We start from the raw sequence: 16608 nt of genomic DNA on the forward strand, positions 1-16608 counted from the left end.
TAATTAGTGGACAGACTTTAAGGAATTAGTAAGGGAGTTACTCATCACAAGAATCCAAGCCTCTGACTTATTCTCGGAGCCACAGTATTAGAGTGGCTACTCTAGTTCAATTTCTGGTCAATAGTAACCTCCAGGATGTTCAGAACGAAGTGATTCAGTGATAGTGCTGTCAGAGTCAGAGTCACTTAGCACAGAAATAGACCCTTCAGTCCAACTTGTCGATGCTGACCAATTTTCCCAAATTAAACCAGCCACTCTTGCCTGCATTTGGCCCATATCCCTCTAAACCTTTCCTATTGATGTACCTGTCCAAATGTCTTTTAAATGTTGTAACTGTATCTTCATCCACCACTTCTGCTGGAAATTCATTCATATACGAACCATCTTCTGTGGGGAAAATGTTGCCCTTCAGGTCCCTTTTACATCTTTCTCCTCTCACCTTAAAAATATATCTTCTAGTCTGGAACTGCCCTACCTTAGCTCATTGAATGTCAAGGGACAATGTTAAATTTCTCTCTTGTTAGAAGTGGTAATTGCCTGCCTGGTGTCATACAAACGTTACTTGACACTTCTCATCCCAAGGTTGAATATCGTCCAGGTCTTGATGCATTTGGATATATGATAATTCTCAATTCCTCAGATACTGAAGTATGTACTTTCTGCAGTCATCAGCAAACATCCCCACTTCTGACCTTATGATGAAGGGAAAACCATTGGTGAAACACTGAAGATGATTGGGCTGAGGACACTATCCTGAGGAGCTTCTGCAGGAAGGACCTGAATCTGAAATGAGTTACATCCAACAACCACAACCATCTTCCTTTGTGTCAAGTATGACTCCAACCAGCAAAGAGACTTCCCCTGATTTCCGATAACTCTCACTTTGCTAGGCGTCCTTCGTGCCCTCAGTCAAATGCTGCCTCGATGTCAAGGACAGTCTTTTCACCATCCTCTGGAGTTCAGCTCTTTTGTCCATGTCTGGATAAAGGCTGCACTGAAGTCAGAATCTAAGTGGCCCTTGGAGGAAGGTACAGTTACAACATTTGAAAGACATTTGGATAGGTACATGATTGGGAAAGGTTTAGAGGGATATGAGCCAAAAGCAGGCAAGTGGGATGAGCTTTGTTTGGGAAACCTGGTCAATATAATAACTCTATGATCCTCTAACTCAAACCTGAGTGCCAGTGAATGGCTTACTGCGAACTAGTTGTTGCTTGATGGCATTATCGGTGACCTCTTCCAACATTTTACTGATAACCCACAGTAGACTGATCGGGTGACAATTAACCAGGTTGGATTTGTCCTGCTTTGTGTACACAGGACATACCTGGCCAATGTTCCATGTTGTCAAGTAGATGTCAGTGCTGTAGCTCGACTGGAACAGCTTTGTAACCTTCTAAATGCTCAAAAATATCAGTAATTCCGCGACTCCTTTATACTGTTCTTTTTGAGATCGAGTGCGTCATAAAGTAACATTTACAGTCATAGTCATACAGAATGGAAACAGACCCTTCGGTCCAACCAGTCTGTGCCGACCACGTTCCCAAACTAAACCAATCCCACCTGCCTGCGCTTGACCCATATCCCTCCAAACCTTTCTTATTCATGAACTTATCCAAATGGCTTTTAAATATTGTAATCCACAATTTTCTCTGGCAATTCATTCCACACATAAACCTCTGTATAAGAAAAGGTTGACCCCACGTCCTATTTAAATCTTTTTCGTCTCACCTTAAGAATATGCCCCCTAGTTTTGAACTCCCCCACTCTAGGGAAAAGACAGTTGCCATTCACCTTATCAATGCCCCTCATGATTTTATAAACTTCAATAAGGTCACCCTTCAACATCCTACACTCCAGTAAGTGAAGTCCCAGTCTATTATTGTATTTCAAACCCTCCATTCATGGAAATATCTTGCTAAATCATTTTTGAACCCTCTCCAGTTTAATAATATCCTTCCTATAACAGAGCAACCAAAACTCTCTCAGTACTCCAGAAAAGGCCATACCAATGTCCTGTATAACTCAGCATGACGTAGCAACTCCAATACTGAGCGATGAAGGCAAGCAGCAAAATGCCTTAACCACCTTAGATGGCAGTCAGTACTGAGAGAGGGGAAAAATTTACTATTTCATTACCTTAGAAGATGTTTATTATTGGTAACAGTGAATAACTTCATCAGCTAATGATGTAATTGTACTGCATTAAGAGTCTTATTATGAAGATTATGATCTGCAGCAAAAATCTCCATTGTCCACTGCAGTGAAAATGATCCAGTTGGTGGATAATAGAGTTTTGGTTTTATGCAACAAGAACAGCATGTATAGCATTTCTATAGCACCTTTAACATAGTGAAGATAAAGCAACCTAAACAAAATTTGACATTGAGCCATAGATATCTACACAGATGGCCAATAACTTGCTCAAAGAGAGAGGCTCCAAGGAACATTTTAAAGAAGCAGAGATAGAAAATCAGGGAGGAATTTCCAGAGATTAGAGACTCGGCATCTGAAAGCATAACTGCCAGTGGTGAAGCAATTAACACAAGAGAGACCAGAATTGGAGATGTGCAGACACACTGGATTGTGTTAAGATTGGAGCAGGTCACAGAGCTCAGGGAAGAGGAAGAGTACATTCATTGTTCAATAAAAGCCAAATCCAGGGAAGGTGACAAGTCCAATTTTTGCACCACAGCAATTCTGGCAGATAACAGAAGTTTCAGGGGACTAAGGTTGAAACATTGCATCTTCTTTTCAGTGGGGATTGTCTCAATTTGATAACAAATTCAAGAGGTTGAAAGATTATCAGGGTTAATCTTGATGTAGGAATATAGAGTGAAGGTTAAAAACAGATCAGCCATGATTGTATTGAATGGCAGGGCAGGTTCCAACGGCGTGAACCTTGACTTTTGTTCACATGTTCGTTAATCCATGATTTTGTTTATCGAGAAACCTGGTTGATAGAGCATTATGTTGTACAGTCCAATGGATCTAGAAGTCCCAACAATTTAAATGTAGTGCCAATTTTTATCTTTGCAGTCACTTTAGTCGACAACATAATGCTCTAATAGATGGGGCTGGATTATATTCTTTCCTGCGTGTGAAAGCTGTGTGATGCAGCTTTGTCAGGGTGAACAGAACCACAGGGATCAAACGTTTGTCCATAATACAAAACCATAACACTGGCAGTAATTTATTATCTTGTTTGCTCTGTTAAAAACAAACATTAATGGAAAACTAATGTTTTCTGTGAAACAATCAGCCAATAATTAATTATTCTGTGGCCTCTGCTGTGAATGACTATCATTGAACACATTTGCCTTAAATAGCTGTCCTCAGAAATGCCACACTGCTGCTCGATACCAAAATTATTAATCATTATTTTGATTTTCACCCACTTGCTTCCTACTGTATTTCAGTCCACAATTTGACTCATTTAGCCATTATTCCTTCACATCACGGAAGGTTTTACACCATTAAACAAATCTCTTGGCTTTTGAAACTCTAATTGGATGAGTTGGAAGAAGAATCCAGTCACAGAGGAGAAGAGCTGAGTTCATTAAGATCCACAGCACCTGGGCTATCCTCACCTTCTTGCCACGGCTTCACACTTGCCAAGCACTTGTCAAAACAATCAACATCTGGAGAAAGTAGTCAGTCAGAAGGATTTCCACTGTGTGAGCATGGGGGTTTCACAGCAGTGGAATCAATATCTTCACAAGAATATTTGCAAAGGTCACCTGTGATTTTTAATTGTCTTGTGGGATGTGAGTTTCGCTGGCTAGCCAGCATTTACTACCCATGGTTCGCCACTGGCAGTTATGCTTTCAGATGCACAGACTCTAATCGCTGGAAATTGGTCCTTGATTTTGTACCTTTCCTTCTTTAAAATGCTCCTTTGAGCAAGTGTTTGGTCACCTGTATAGACATCTATGGCTCTGTGTCAAATTCTGTTTAGATTGCTTCAGATATCTTAAAATGTTAAAGATGCTATACAAATGTAAGTTACATGCTGTACTTGTTGCATAAAACCAAAAGCTTTAACTCTCAGTTATTCACTAACTGGATCCTCTTCACCACAGTGGACAAAGGAGATTTTTGCTACAGATCATATTTACCATCACTGTGCGATCACGAGTCATAATCTTCATAATAAGAGTCGAAATGCAGCATAATTACACCATTAACTGAAGAAGCTATTCATTGTTATCAATAATAAGTCTTCTAAGACAATGAAAGTTAATATTTCCACTCTCTCAGTACCTACTGCCATCTTCAATAAAAAGGTGGACAATTTTATCAATTTGTTTCAAAACCATTAAATGATAAAGACCCAAACAAAGTAAATATATTAGCATTTGCTATTACAATCAGTGTGTTTATCTGTTCCTTGTATTGCTTATGGGTCATTCTCCAAAATAGGAAGAGCACATAACAAGGTCTATAAAATGTCTTTTGTACCACTTTGAACAGCTGACTTATATGAATCAATTGTGTCTATAACCATGCTGTCACACACCAGTGCCATCGCTGCGAGGTTTCAGTCCCATTTTCTGGGGGCTGGATTCTCTGATTCAAGACTTTCCAGGTTATTCATCATATCAATAATCTCATTGTCTTTCATTAACTACAAATTGAAGGAACATACTGTCTACTTTCAATGCCATTTCTCCTGTTATAATAATGTAAACAAACTGAATACATATGCTACATAACAGACTGTAATCTGGTGATCATAAAATGAGGGAAATTTGGAGGTAGGTCTATGAGATCATAGACCATAAGCTTTAGGAGCAGAATTAGGCCATTTGACCCATTGAGTCTGCTCTGCCATTCAATCATGGCTGATAAGTTTCTGAACCCCATTCTCCTGCTTTTTGCCATAACCTTTGATCCCCAGACTTATTAAGAACCTAGCTATCTCTGTCTTAAATACATTCAATGATTTGGCTACCACAGCCTACTGTGGCAATGAGTTTCACAGATCCACCAACCTCTGGCTGAAGAAATTCCTCCTCTCCTCAGTTCGGAAGAGTCGTCCCTTCACTCTGAACCCTTATGCCCTAGTCTCTCCTACTAGTGGAAACATCTTCTCCATATCCACTCTATTCAGGATTCTCAGTATTCTGTAAGTTTCAATGAGATTCCCCCCTCATCCTTCTATCGAGTACAAACCCAGAATCTTCAATGGCTCCCCGCATGAGAAGCCCTTCATCTCCGTGATCACTTTTGTAAACATACTCTGGAACCCCTCCAAGGCTTCCTTTGATACTGTTGCCAAAACCACTCACACTATTCCAAGTGCAGTTTAACCAGAGCCATTTCCAACCTGAGCAATACATTCCTGCTCTTAAATTCTAGCTCCCTCAAAAAGAATGGGAACATTACACTTGCCTTCCTAACTGCCAATTTAACTTGCATGTTAACCTTAAGAGAATTCTGAACTAGGACTCCCATGTTCCTTTGTGCTTCAGATTTTCAAAGTCATTCCCAATTAGAAAATAATCTACGCCCCTATTTTCCCTACCAAAGTGAATCCCTCACACTTTCCACATTGTATTCATTGCCGCTTCTTTGCCCTTCCTCCTCGCCAATCCAAATCCTTCTGCAGCCTCCCCACCTCCTCAACACGACCTGTCTATCCACCTATCTTTGTGTCATCTGCAAACTGAGCAACAATGCCCTCAGTTCCTTCGCCCAGATCATTAATTATTATGTGAATAATTGTGATCCCAGTACTAACTCCTGTGTAACTCCACTAGTCAGTGTCGGGACAAGTCTCGGGAACTTTGTTGCATTATAGGAACAAGGGAGCAGACTAGGCCATTCCGCCTCTTAAGAATATTTGGCCATTCAATTAGATCAAAGCTGATCTGCAACTTAACTCCAGTTGCCCACCTTTGATTTGCATCCTTTGATATTCTCACCCAATAAAAATCTATCAATCTCCATCTTGACATTTTGGGAGTTCCAAACGTCTCTAACCTTTTGTATGAAGAAATGCTGCCCAATTTCACTGCTAAATGGTCAGGTTCTAACTTTAAGATTGTATTCCCTCGTTTCTGAATTCTCCCACTCGAGGAAAAAAAAAGTCTTTGCCCTATCAAATGCTTTTATCATTTTAAACATCTTGCTTTGTTCATCCCGAAATCATCTACACTTAAGGGAATATTAGCAATGTTTATGAAACCTGGTCTCATAATTTACACATTTAAACCCCAATATCATTTTGGTGAATCTGGAGTGCAACCTCTCCAAGGCCATTCCGTCATTCCTGATATCTCTCCTGAATGAAAAGGAGGTGAATGGACAAAAGAGCTGAATTCCAGAGGTGAGGAGAGAGTGACAGCCCTTGACATAAAGGCTGTATTTGACTGTGTGTAGCACCAAAGAGCACTAGCAAAACCAGAATTAATAGGTATTGGGGGAAAACTCTCTGTATTGGAGTCATGCCTGGCACATAGGAAGTGTGTTGTGATTGCTGGAGGTCAGTCACCTCAGCTCCAGGACATCTCTGCAGGACTCTACCTCAGGATAGTTTCCTCGGCCCAACCAACTTCAGCAGCTTTATCAATAACTTTCCCTCCATCATAACTTCAGAAATAGGGATGTTTACTGATGGTTGCACAATGTTGAGCACCATTCATGTTTCCTCAGATACCGAAACAGTCCATATTGAAACACAATAAGATCTGGACAATTTTCAGGCTTGAGCTGAAAAGTGGCAAATGACATTCACACTACACAAATGCCAGGAAAGATCTCCTCCCATAAGAGACAATCTGCCCACCACCTCTTGCCATTCAATGGTGTTACCATCACTAAATCCCCTACTATCAATATACTTGGGGTTACCATTGATCAGAAATTGAACTGGACTCACAACATAAAAAGTGTTTACAATAGCAGGTCAGAGTCTAGGAGTACTGTGGCAAATAACTCACCTCTTGACTCCCCAAAACCTGTTAGCCATCTATTAGACCTAAGTCAGGAATACTCCCACCTGCCTGAATGAGTGCAGCTCCCAAAACACTCAAGAAAACTTGACACCATCCAGACAAATGATTGGCACCACGTCCACAAGCATGCATTCCTCTACCACTGATGCTCAATGGCATCAATTTGTAACGTCTACAATAAACTCACCAACGATCCTTGGACAGCACCTTCCAAACCCAAAACTACTTCCATTTAGAAGGACAATGGTCTTAACACATAATTCACCGGCTTTCAAATCTCCCCATCCACCACCTCATCCCAGGGCCAGCCCTCCTGCTCCACTCCATCCCCTTTACCTGACCTAACCTGTCCATCTTCCATCCCATCTATCTGCTCCATCCTTCCCACTGACCAATCATAACCACCTTCTACCTGCATTCCATCTGTCGCTTTCGCACCTACCTTTACCCCAGCCCCACCACACCCACAATTTATTTGGCAGCTCCCTTCACCCCCACCCCCACCCCCCCCAGTCCTGATATAAAGTTCCAACCTAAACATCGATTCTCCTGCTCCTCTGATGCCACTCGAACTGCTGAACTTTTTCCAGCTCCACATTTTATTGACCCTGACTTTCCAGCATCTGCAGTTCTCACTATCTCCAAGTTTCCCTCCAAGCCACTCAATATCCTGACTTGGGAGGGCTGGCCCTGGGATGAGGTGGTGGATGGGGAGATTTGAAAGCCGGTGAATTATGTGTTAAGACCATTGTCCTTCTAAATGGAAGTAGTTTTGGGGACCCACAGTCGCTGGGTCAAAATCTGGAAATTCCCTCCCTAAGGGCATTGTGGGTAAACCTATAGCATGTGGACTAGAACAGCTCATCATCACTTTCCCATGGGCAACTAGGAATGGGCAGCCAGTTATGCCCACATTCCAAAAATGAATAAAACAAAAAAAACATTAATGTCACATTGTCAAGAAATTTAAGTGGGCCAGCCATAAGTACTATGACTACAAGGTTGGGTTAGCAGTTGAGCATTCTGTGGTGACTAACCCAGCCCTTCCATCATTAACAAGACCGAAGACACGAGTGTGATCGAATACTCCTCAGTTATCTGGACGAGTGCAGTTTCAACGCTTGAGCAGCATGAATGCCCCAAGATAAAGCAACCCATTTGATCAACACCCAACCACCATCTTAAGCATTCACTTTCTCCATAACGAATACCATAGCTGTCAAGTGTACCATCGACAAGATGCAGCGCCGCACCCTGCTGACTTTTCTTTGAAAGCACCCACTAGAGTTGGAATGCACATTCAGGAATTAGAAAGATAAATGGCATGTTGGCCTTTATTGGAAGTGGATTAGAGTACAAGAATAAGGAAGTCTTGCTTCTAAATCATACAAGGTTTTGGTGAGACCACACCTGGAGTGCTGTGTGCAGTTTGATTCTCCATATTTAAAGAAGGATTCAGTGCATTGGAAGCAGCACAGCTGAAGGTCCACTAGATTGGTCCCTGGGATACAAGGAAGTTCCTATAGTGAAAAGCTGACTAAATTAGCCAATATCCTCTGGAGTTTAGAAACATGACAAGTGATCTCATTATAGATTCTGAACAGGCTTCAGAGGATAGATACACTGGTTGTTTCCACCGTTTTGGGAATCTAGAACACAAGGACACAATCTCAGGATAAAGGATCCATCATTCAAGATTGAGATAAGGAGAAATCCCTTCACTCAGAGGATTGTGATTTTTTTGTAATTCTCTACACCAAGGGGTGTGGATTTTCCATCGTTGACTATATTTAAGGCTAGATAGGCAAATTTGTGTTTTCTCAGGGAATCATGAAGTGATTATGAAAGTGGAGTTGATGAGCCCCCCACCCGAAGGTCAGCCATAATCATGCTGAATGGCAGAGGGGGTCAATGGCCTATTCCTGCTCCTACTTCATGTTTTTGTGTTCAGTGATCTCTAGCACCTAGAAGCAGGTGCCCCTCGATTCCACTCCATTTCAGACACTACCCAAACTTGGAAATATATCTCCATTCCTTCATCACTGCAGGTTTGAAAATTTTCAAACTCTCCACACTTGCCAGCGCAAAGGGTACCTGTATTACAGCAGTTCAAGACGGCAGCTCATCATAACCTTCTCAAGATTGCTGGCAGACAATAAATGTTGGCCTTGCCAGCAATGTTCAAGTGCAAAGAATGAAGAATTGTCCATGCTTCAAATACATTCAAGTCCTAACAATCTATTGGGAAATCCTGAAGTTGCGAAGGGTATTATTCAAACACAAGCTTTTTTTTAAAAAATCAGTACAATTATCTTTGAAAATGTCAAAACTGCTTTGAACGCAGAAGTTGGCAGCCTCAATTTATCACTATTACAATCACCTAGGCAACATTAATGTTTAAAATCAAGGATGTCTTAGTGTGCAGAGCATAAGGAAAAGTGAAGTGTAAAGGTAATGCTTATCTCAACCAAAACACTATCAGTCAATTTGATTGACCGAATTTGAAGTTGACTTCCTGTGTGGGACCAATTATGTACCTTTTTCACCAATGAGATTTTTCACCAATGCAAAAGAAACATGAGAATGATGAAGCAACAGAACGAATGAAAGTTAGCAATTTAGAAATATATCAGTTACAAGGTCAGAAATGAAAAGAGGAAAAGAAAGACTTAATTGAGAGGGGGAGGATATTAGCTAAAAGGAAAACAATTAAAAATTGATTTTACTTTAAATGTCCAACAATAATCTACCATTCACAAGAGACCAAACATATTACATTGTTCTCTTTCTTGGTCAATATTGATTGGCAATACATTAAAAGCACACTTGTGCTCTTAATCACTAATTGCGTATTAAATAAATCACAGACTGTTAATGTGAAACTCTAGAATGTGTGCAAAGATAACAGGAGAGCTACATTACTCCAATTGTGCAAAGGAAACAGCAGAGCAACATAAAACAGCCACATAATTCTGGGTATTCGCAACTAATAGTACATCCTTTTATTCCCCAAATATCTTGGCTGATTCACACATTAATAACAACCTGTATCCACAAAACACTATTACTTTTCAAGTAAAGTTCAGCCCAAAGACTCAGCACATTCTAATTCATTAGTTCCCAGCTCTTTATTCATTACCGAGTGTTTCCTTCCTTCTTTCAAGTTTTGAGGATATTAACAACCCATCTTCTGATCATTAATTCCTAACCTAAACCTTTCAAGCTGTGGAAGTTTGCTACACCATTAAAAAAAATAGATAAGCAGAGATGGTTGTTGTGTTTTCCTTCTTTACAACACTTTGTATAGTATATAGAACTTCATAAATATCAGTATGACTCAGTGTTATGTTCATCTCTGGCTCAGAGGATCATCGGTTCATCCTGACTACAGAGTCATCAGTTCATAATCTGGCAGGTCAGCTGGCAACCAGATAACACACACAGCTTTCAATATATTTCCCAAAAGAATCAGAGGAAGGTGGAGGATTTTTCTTTGAGTAAATACAGTGGAATTCTAGATATTCTAGAAAAATGTTTCAAAGAGCTGATGTGAACAGATTAATGGTAACTTTTAAAAGAAAAATTGGGGGGAAAAAGGGTTTGGAGTACTATGGACAAAAAAGGCACTTGGCTAATTGAAGAGCCCAGCACTCTGAAATGTCAGCACAGCCACATCCTTGGCTAGCACTTTGGTGACATATTAAGGGAATACTGCATTGTCGCAGGGTCACCGTTCCAATGATATGTTAAGTCCAAAACCTATCTTAGGATTAGAATTGGTCTTCATCATCACAGGTACTCAGTGCACACAGCGAAAAGTTTATACATCACCATTTACAGTACCATCTTAGGTACAAAGGTATCTAGGTACAGTTTCCTTAGTTACAAAATCTCAGCAAATACAGAAATAAGAAGTCCAGCATTGTGTAAATAAAAGTTCAGAACCCTGGACTTCCAACCCAGACCACGCTGGCACCTAGCCTCCTGTCCACACCGGGCCCTGGCCCCAGATCACCCTCAGGTTTCACCCTGAGGATCATGAAGCTAGGAGATCACTTCAGACTGCTATGCCAGGTCAAGGACACCATGCTGGGTCAGGAGGATGCCACATCGGGAGGCGCTATGCCAGGCTGTGAGATCACCAGGCCACACGGGTGGCACTATGCCAGGTTGGAAGGTCACCACGCCACACCAGGAGACTGCTGTACCAGGCTGAGAGGTCACCATGCCACATCGGGAGGCTGCTTCACCAGGCTGGGAGGCCACCATGCCACAACGGGAAGCACCGTGCCAGGCTGAGAGGTCACCACGCCACACCTGGTGGCTACTGTACCAGGCTGGGAGGTTCTACTTGTTTAGGTGGATGCAATAGATTCCATGGCAGTGTTCAAACAGCAGGGGCAGAGTCCCAATGTCCTAACCAATACACCTCAGTTGACTCTTCAAAATACAATGTGCAATGAATTTAGAAGCAGTGTAAGCTGAGGCTTTACATTATGCAGCATGCATGTTAAATAACATGTATTAGCAGCAAGGAGACTGAGATCTGTGATAACTACATTAGAAAGAAACTTATTCTTTTGGGGATGGGGTATACATTATTATCAGTAAACTAATCAGAAATGGCTTTATAGGCACCATGAAACAGAATGAAAAACCAACATTAGCCAATCATAACATTCATTCATAGGAGTTTGGGCAGGTAGACAGGACAAACAAGCATCAAATTACTATAGCTGTCTTTTATTTGCCGTACCTCCATTGCACTATAGAAATTTCACTTCATTCTGTCAAGAATAAAAGAACAGAGTAAGGGAGTCAACCATCTCCGGTCAGATCCTGATCATTTGGTCATTACCCAGGCCAGGAGTTAAGAATTTACAACTGCTGTCAAATCTAAATAAAATTTCCTCAACGAACAGACTTTATTTAACTTCAAAATATGAAAAAACTCAGCTAACTTTCCCCAAAGGTGTTCTTGAGGGATGGACCAATTAGACAGAGGTCCACCTGAACAACAAAATATAGTGATCGTTCTAGATCCTGAACAATTGTGAGCTTCACTAATAATCACCAGCTCGTACAAAGAACTAAATCTGGAGCGAGCCTTTCTAAATGGGGTCAGGAGAAAGGTGGGAGGTAGAGGGCTGGGGGAGGCAGGGAAAGAGCAAATGGAAACATTAGGTGGAGGACAGAAGTGATTACACAGCAAAATTGACAATGCCACAAGGTAAAAGAGGCTGGTTCTGTCCACTATTGTCTCCTTCAATTCAGATTTTTCATGTTCAAGGTTTTTCTTTTTACCAGAATCAATTTCAAACTTCAGACAACATTCAAAACTATATTAGCTTCACTTTCACGTGGAATGCCATTTATTCCCTTCAAACTAGTAGAGAAGGTTTAGAGGAGACTTAATTGAGGTGCTCAAAATTATGGAGTGTTTTAATAAGTAGAAAGGGAAAACCCTTTTCTATTGACAGGAGGATCAGTAGCCAGACAGATTGAAGATAACTGGCAGAAGAACCAAAGTCAAAAAGTGTGATGCTGGAAAAGCACAGCCAGTCAAGCAGCATCCAAGGGTCAGCAGAATTGACGATTCGAGCATAAGCTCTTCATCAGGAATGTGGGCGGGCCCAAGGGGGCTGAGAGATAAATGCGGGGGGGGGGGGGGGGGGGGGGGGGCTGGGACCGGGAGCAAGGTAGCTGGGAATATGATAGGTAAATGAAAGTGAGGGGTGAAGGTCAGAGAGGAAGGTGGAACAGATAGGTGGGAAGGAAGATGGACAGGTAGGACATTTTAAGAGGGTGGTGCCAAGTTGGGATAAGGTGAGGGGAGGGGAGATGAGGAAACTGGTGAAATCGACATTGATTCAGTGTGGTTGGAGGGTGACAAGGCGGAAGATGAGGTGGTCTTCCTCTAGGGCGGGTGGCTAGAATTTGGCTGTGGAGGAGGCCCAGGACTTGCATGTTCTTGGCGGACTGGGAGGGGGAGTTGAAGTGTGTGGCCACAGGGCGATGGGGTTGTTTACTGCATGTGTCCCAGAGATGATCTCTGAAATGTTCCACAAGTTGGCGTCCTGTCTCCCCAATTTAAAGGAAACCACATAGAGAGCAATGGATGCAGTAGATGACATGTGCGCCGGGAGTAAGCCTCATTACAACAGCAGTTCATCCTTTCAACTGAAATATAAAAGCAGCACAATACCTCGTTGCGTAGTGATTGTTAATGTCTCTGTGGCTGGACGCTGTGAAGCATGTGAACTCTCAACACTGGGAGTTATAATCTGGATACCTTCTCCAGATTTCTGTTGGTGTTCAGACGCAAAACTGCTTGTTTCTGGGTTCAGCGTTGTAGTCAATGTTTCAACATGTGATGAATTTGATGGAAATGCATCTTCCTGATAAAATCAAGGAAAAGCGCAATTACTTGCTCAGAAACACAGCATACTTCATATCATGCATTCTGAAAAAATAAAAGCAAAATGTCAAGAACAGCTTTTATAAATCAGTACTGACCAGGGGAAAAATTTTCCATTTTTCTCAAGGATTGATTTAACATGGTACGCCTTGTTACACTGTATGTTAGCACTTCATAGAAAGAACATTTTTATGTAACATGTTCTTATTTTTATGAATGAATGCTATTCTGTTACTCCCCCAATCTCTGTGGCATTGACGAACAAGGTGTCCTGGAACAGAAATATCTGAAAATAAATATGTGCACTGTTTTGCTACCCAAAATATCCTTTACCTAAAATGCTGCAGACTTTCTCTTGCTTTTTAAATATTTCCAATCTGCCTCTCCCCAAAGCAGAGAAAAATTCCTTGCCATAGTCACAGATGGTATCCACTGTAACTGTGCTGGTACATGCCTCTGTGTTTTGCTTAGCTGCCCTGCAGCATTCAATATTACTATACCATCCTTTTCCAAACTATGGGCTGTCTTTCAGCTGGATGAGGCAACTCTATTTCTATCTGTCTGAGCCCAGTCACACATCTACAGTCATGTCATTCTTTTCCTGTCCCACAGTATAAGCATTCAAATCCACATTCCCCACATCCACTTGTTAGCTATATGGTCTATTTGGCAACTTTACCTGCAGTAATTGGTCAACTTACACATGAACTGATCATACCCCAGTACACTGTTGATCAATCTGATCCCACAGATTGCTTTCTTCAGATATCAGACATTATGCATATCACAACCTTCTCTATTTCAAAATCTGGCAGACAGAAGCTAGTGTCTTTAACTCCTGCAACTGATTCCTATCCCCTTCTAGGTCTCAAACTATGAATTTGCAATTTTTCCTATCTGACCTCACATCATTTGTAGCACCAAAAGCCCATATTTCCACCTGGATAATATGGTCTATTTCCATTCCCATGCTATTCACACACTGATAAGATTCATTGATTATTTTCCAGACTCAACTACTTTTAAGTTAAAAATCACACAACACCAGGTTATAGTCCAACAGGTTTAATTGGAAGCACACTAGCTTTCGGAGCGTCGCTCCTTCATCAGGTGATTGTTGGATGAAGGAGCGTCGCTCCGAAAGCTAGTGTGCTTCCAATTAAACCTGTTGGACTATAACCTAGTGTTGCGTGATTTTTAACTTTGTACACCCCTGTCCAACACTGGCATCTCCAAATCATGATAACTACTTTTAAGCATTACTTGCTGACCTCTTACCCGTCCCACCCCAATAATCTCATACCTGACCTAATTTAGACCATAAGAAACAGACACAGGAGTAGGCTGTTCAGTCCCTCGAGTCTGCTCCATCATTCAATAGGATTATGGCTGATCCAACATTCCTCACATTCACTTCCCTGGCTTTTCTCCATAACCCTTAACTCCTTACTGATCAAGTGGTTTTACTCATCATACACATCCTCAATGACAAATTCCAGCACCCTGTTTCCAAATGAATCAAATTCAAAACCCTTGTCTTCCAACCCCACCATGGCATTTCCTCACCCCAAACCTCTCACCCTTGTCCATTTCCTATCGTATGAGCCCATTCTTGGGACAGGTTCTCTTTAAGTGGAGAACCACAAGCTAGGATCCTGATTCCTCAAGAGACGAAGGAAAAAGCTTGCACTTGCCGATGCTCAGGAGCATGCACAACAACAGCATTATCTCTCAAATATATTTAAACAAAGAATAAAAATACCAGCCAAATACCTAATGAAAACATTTCAATGAAAGAATATGTTGGGTCGAAAAAATAAAGTGTAAAACAAAATAGAATTTTTGTTCTAAATTTTTTAAAATCAGCTTAATATTGCAAATGACTGTATGGATGTGCAGTCAAAAATAACTGGGGTGAGCATGTGCATTCGGCAATTATCCAATCATTAGTATCAGCAAAATTATTGATAAAAATTTAAAAAGCAATGAAGTCAAAGTCACTTGAATTTTGTTCATAAGGGAGTCAAAATAAAAATCAACAAATGTTAGAAATAATATTGAGCAGAATCTTTTCTAGCTCTTAAAATTGTGTTTATGATAAGCTTTCTTTTTGTTAATACTAGTAGAAATGATGCAGTGGATGAATCCACATATAGCATGGTTTCATTTCAGATTGGGTGGAACAGTATGCAACATCCTACAATTCTAAAACCAAAATGGCAATTTTAGAACATAGAACATAAAACATAGAACGATACAGTGCAGAACAGGCCCTTCGGCCCTCGATGTTGCACCGACCTGTGAACTATTCTCAGCTCGCTCCCCTGACACTATCCCATCATCATCCATCTGCTTATCTAAGGATTGTTTAAATCTCCCTAATGTGGCTGAGTTGACTACATTAGCAGGTAAGGCATTCCACACCCTTACCATTCTCTGCATAAAGACCAACATTGGGAGAAATTGAAACCCCATTCATTAAAGTTATGGATACATTCTGTTGGTTAGCCTTTTCTGAAGCTCAGGACTAATTTCATCCTTCTGTCAGCCTTGGCTCTGTGATATCATCTCACCTCCAAGTCAGCAATTTTTGGATTCAAAGCTCATTCTAAACCACAGGCTGGATACTTCAGGGATATTTAAGGGATAGTAACGCTGTCTGATTGACAACCTTTCAGAAGAAATGTTAAACTGAATTCCGCCCGTCTAAGCTGGACACAAAATGGCCCATTATTGTCATTATTTTGAAGAGCAGAAGTGTTCTCCCAGGTCCTGAGCTAAGATATCCCTCAAGTAGTGGTGAAATAGATGATCTGATGACTATTGTGCTGTTGCTGTGGCAAGGTGCTATATGCAAATTGTCCCATTTTCTGATATTACAACAACGACTACACTTATTATGTAGTTCATTGGCTATGAAGTACTTTGGGGAGAGTCCTCGGTTTCTGAAAGGATCTGTCAAGGTTAATCTTACTTCTTCCTGTGCAGCCAATTGTGCAGATGGCCTACTTCTCAGTCACTGCCTTTTCCATCCTTGGGTCACTATCAGAAAGTGCAGCTACCAATGGAAGACTTCTTTTCATTTTATCACCATGCCGGGGGGGAACAGTTAGCTGTCCCCTGGACACTTACCCAAACAGGTTACTGAGGTCAGGGGCTCAGTGAAGACATGAGGCCATGATTCTGTTTTCTGAACTGCATTATGCCACATATATCCAATGGACAGAATGT

The 16608-nt window shown here is 41.2% G+C and overlaps 1 protein-coding gene across 5 annotated transcripts in view; it reads right to left on the bottom strand.

Annotated features, from left to right (window-relative positions):
- Nucleotides 1-16608, bottom strand: part of LOC140465076 (dyslexia-associated protein KIAA0319-like) — a 111695-nt gene that overhangs the window by 79580 nt on the left and 15507 nt on the right. For all 5 annotated transcript variants that reach the window (XM_072560924.1, XM_072560923.1, XM_072560926.1 and 2 more), the window contains exon 4: nucleotides 13165-13357. In XM_072560924.1, coding sequence (XP_072417025.1) covers nucleotides 13165-13357 — 193 coding nt within the window. The remainder of the gene's footprint in view (nucleotides 1-13164; nucleotides 13358-16608) is intronic.

The sequence above is a fragment of the Chiloscyllium punctatum genome, chromosome 41, assembly GCF_047496795.1.
Source record: "Chiloscyllium punctatum isolate Juve2018m chromosome 41, sChiPun1.3, whole genome shotgun sequence".
In the NCBI taxonomy this organism is placed as follows: domain Eukaryota; kingdom Metazoa; phylum Chordata; class Chondrichthyes; order Orectolobiformes; family Hemiscylliidae; genus Chiloscyllium; species Chiloscyllium punctatum.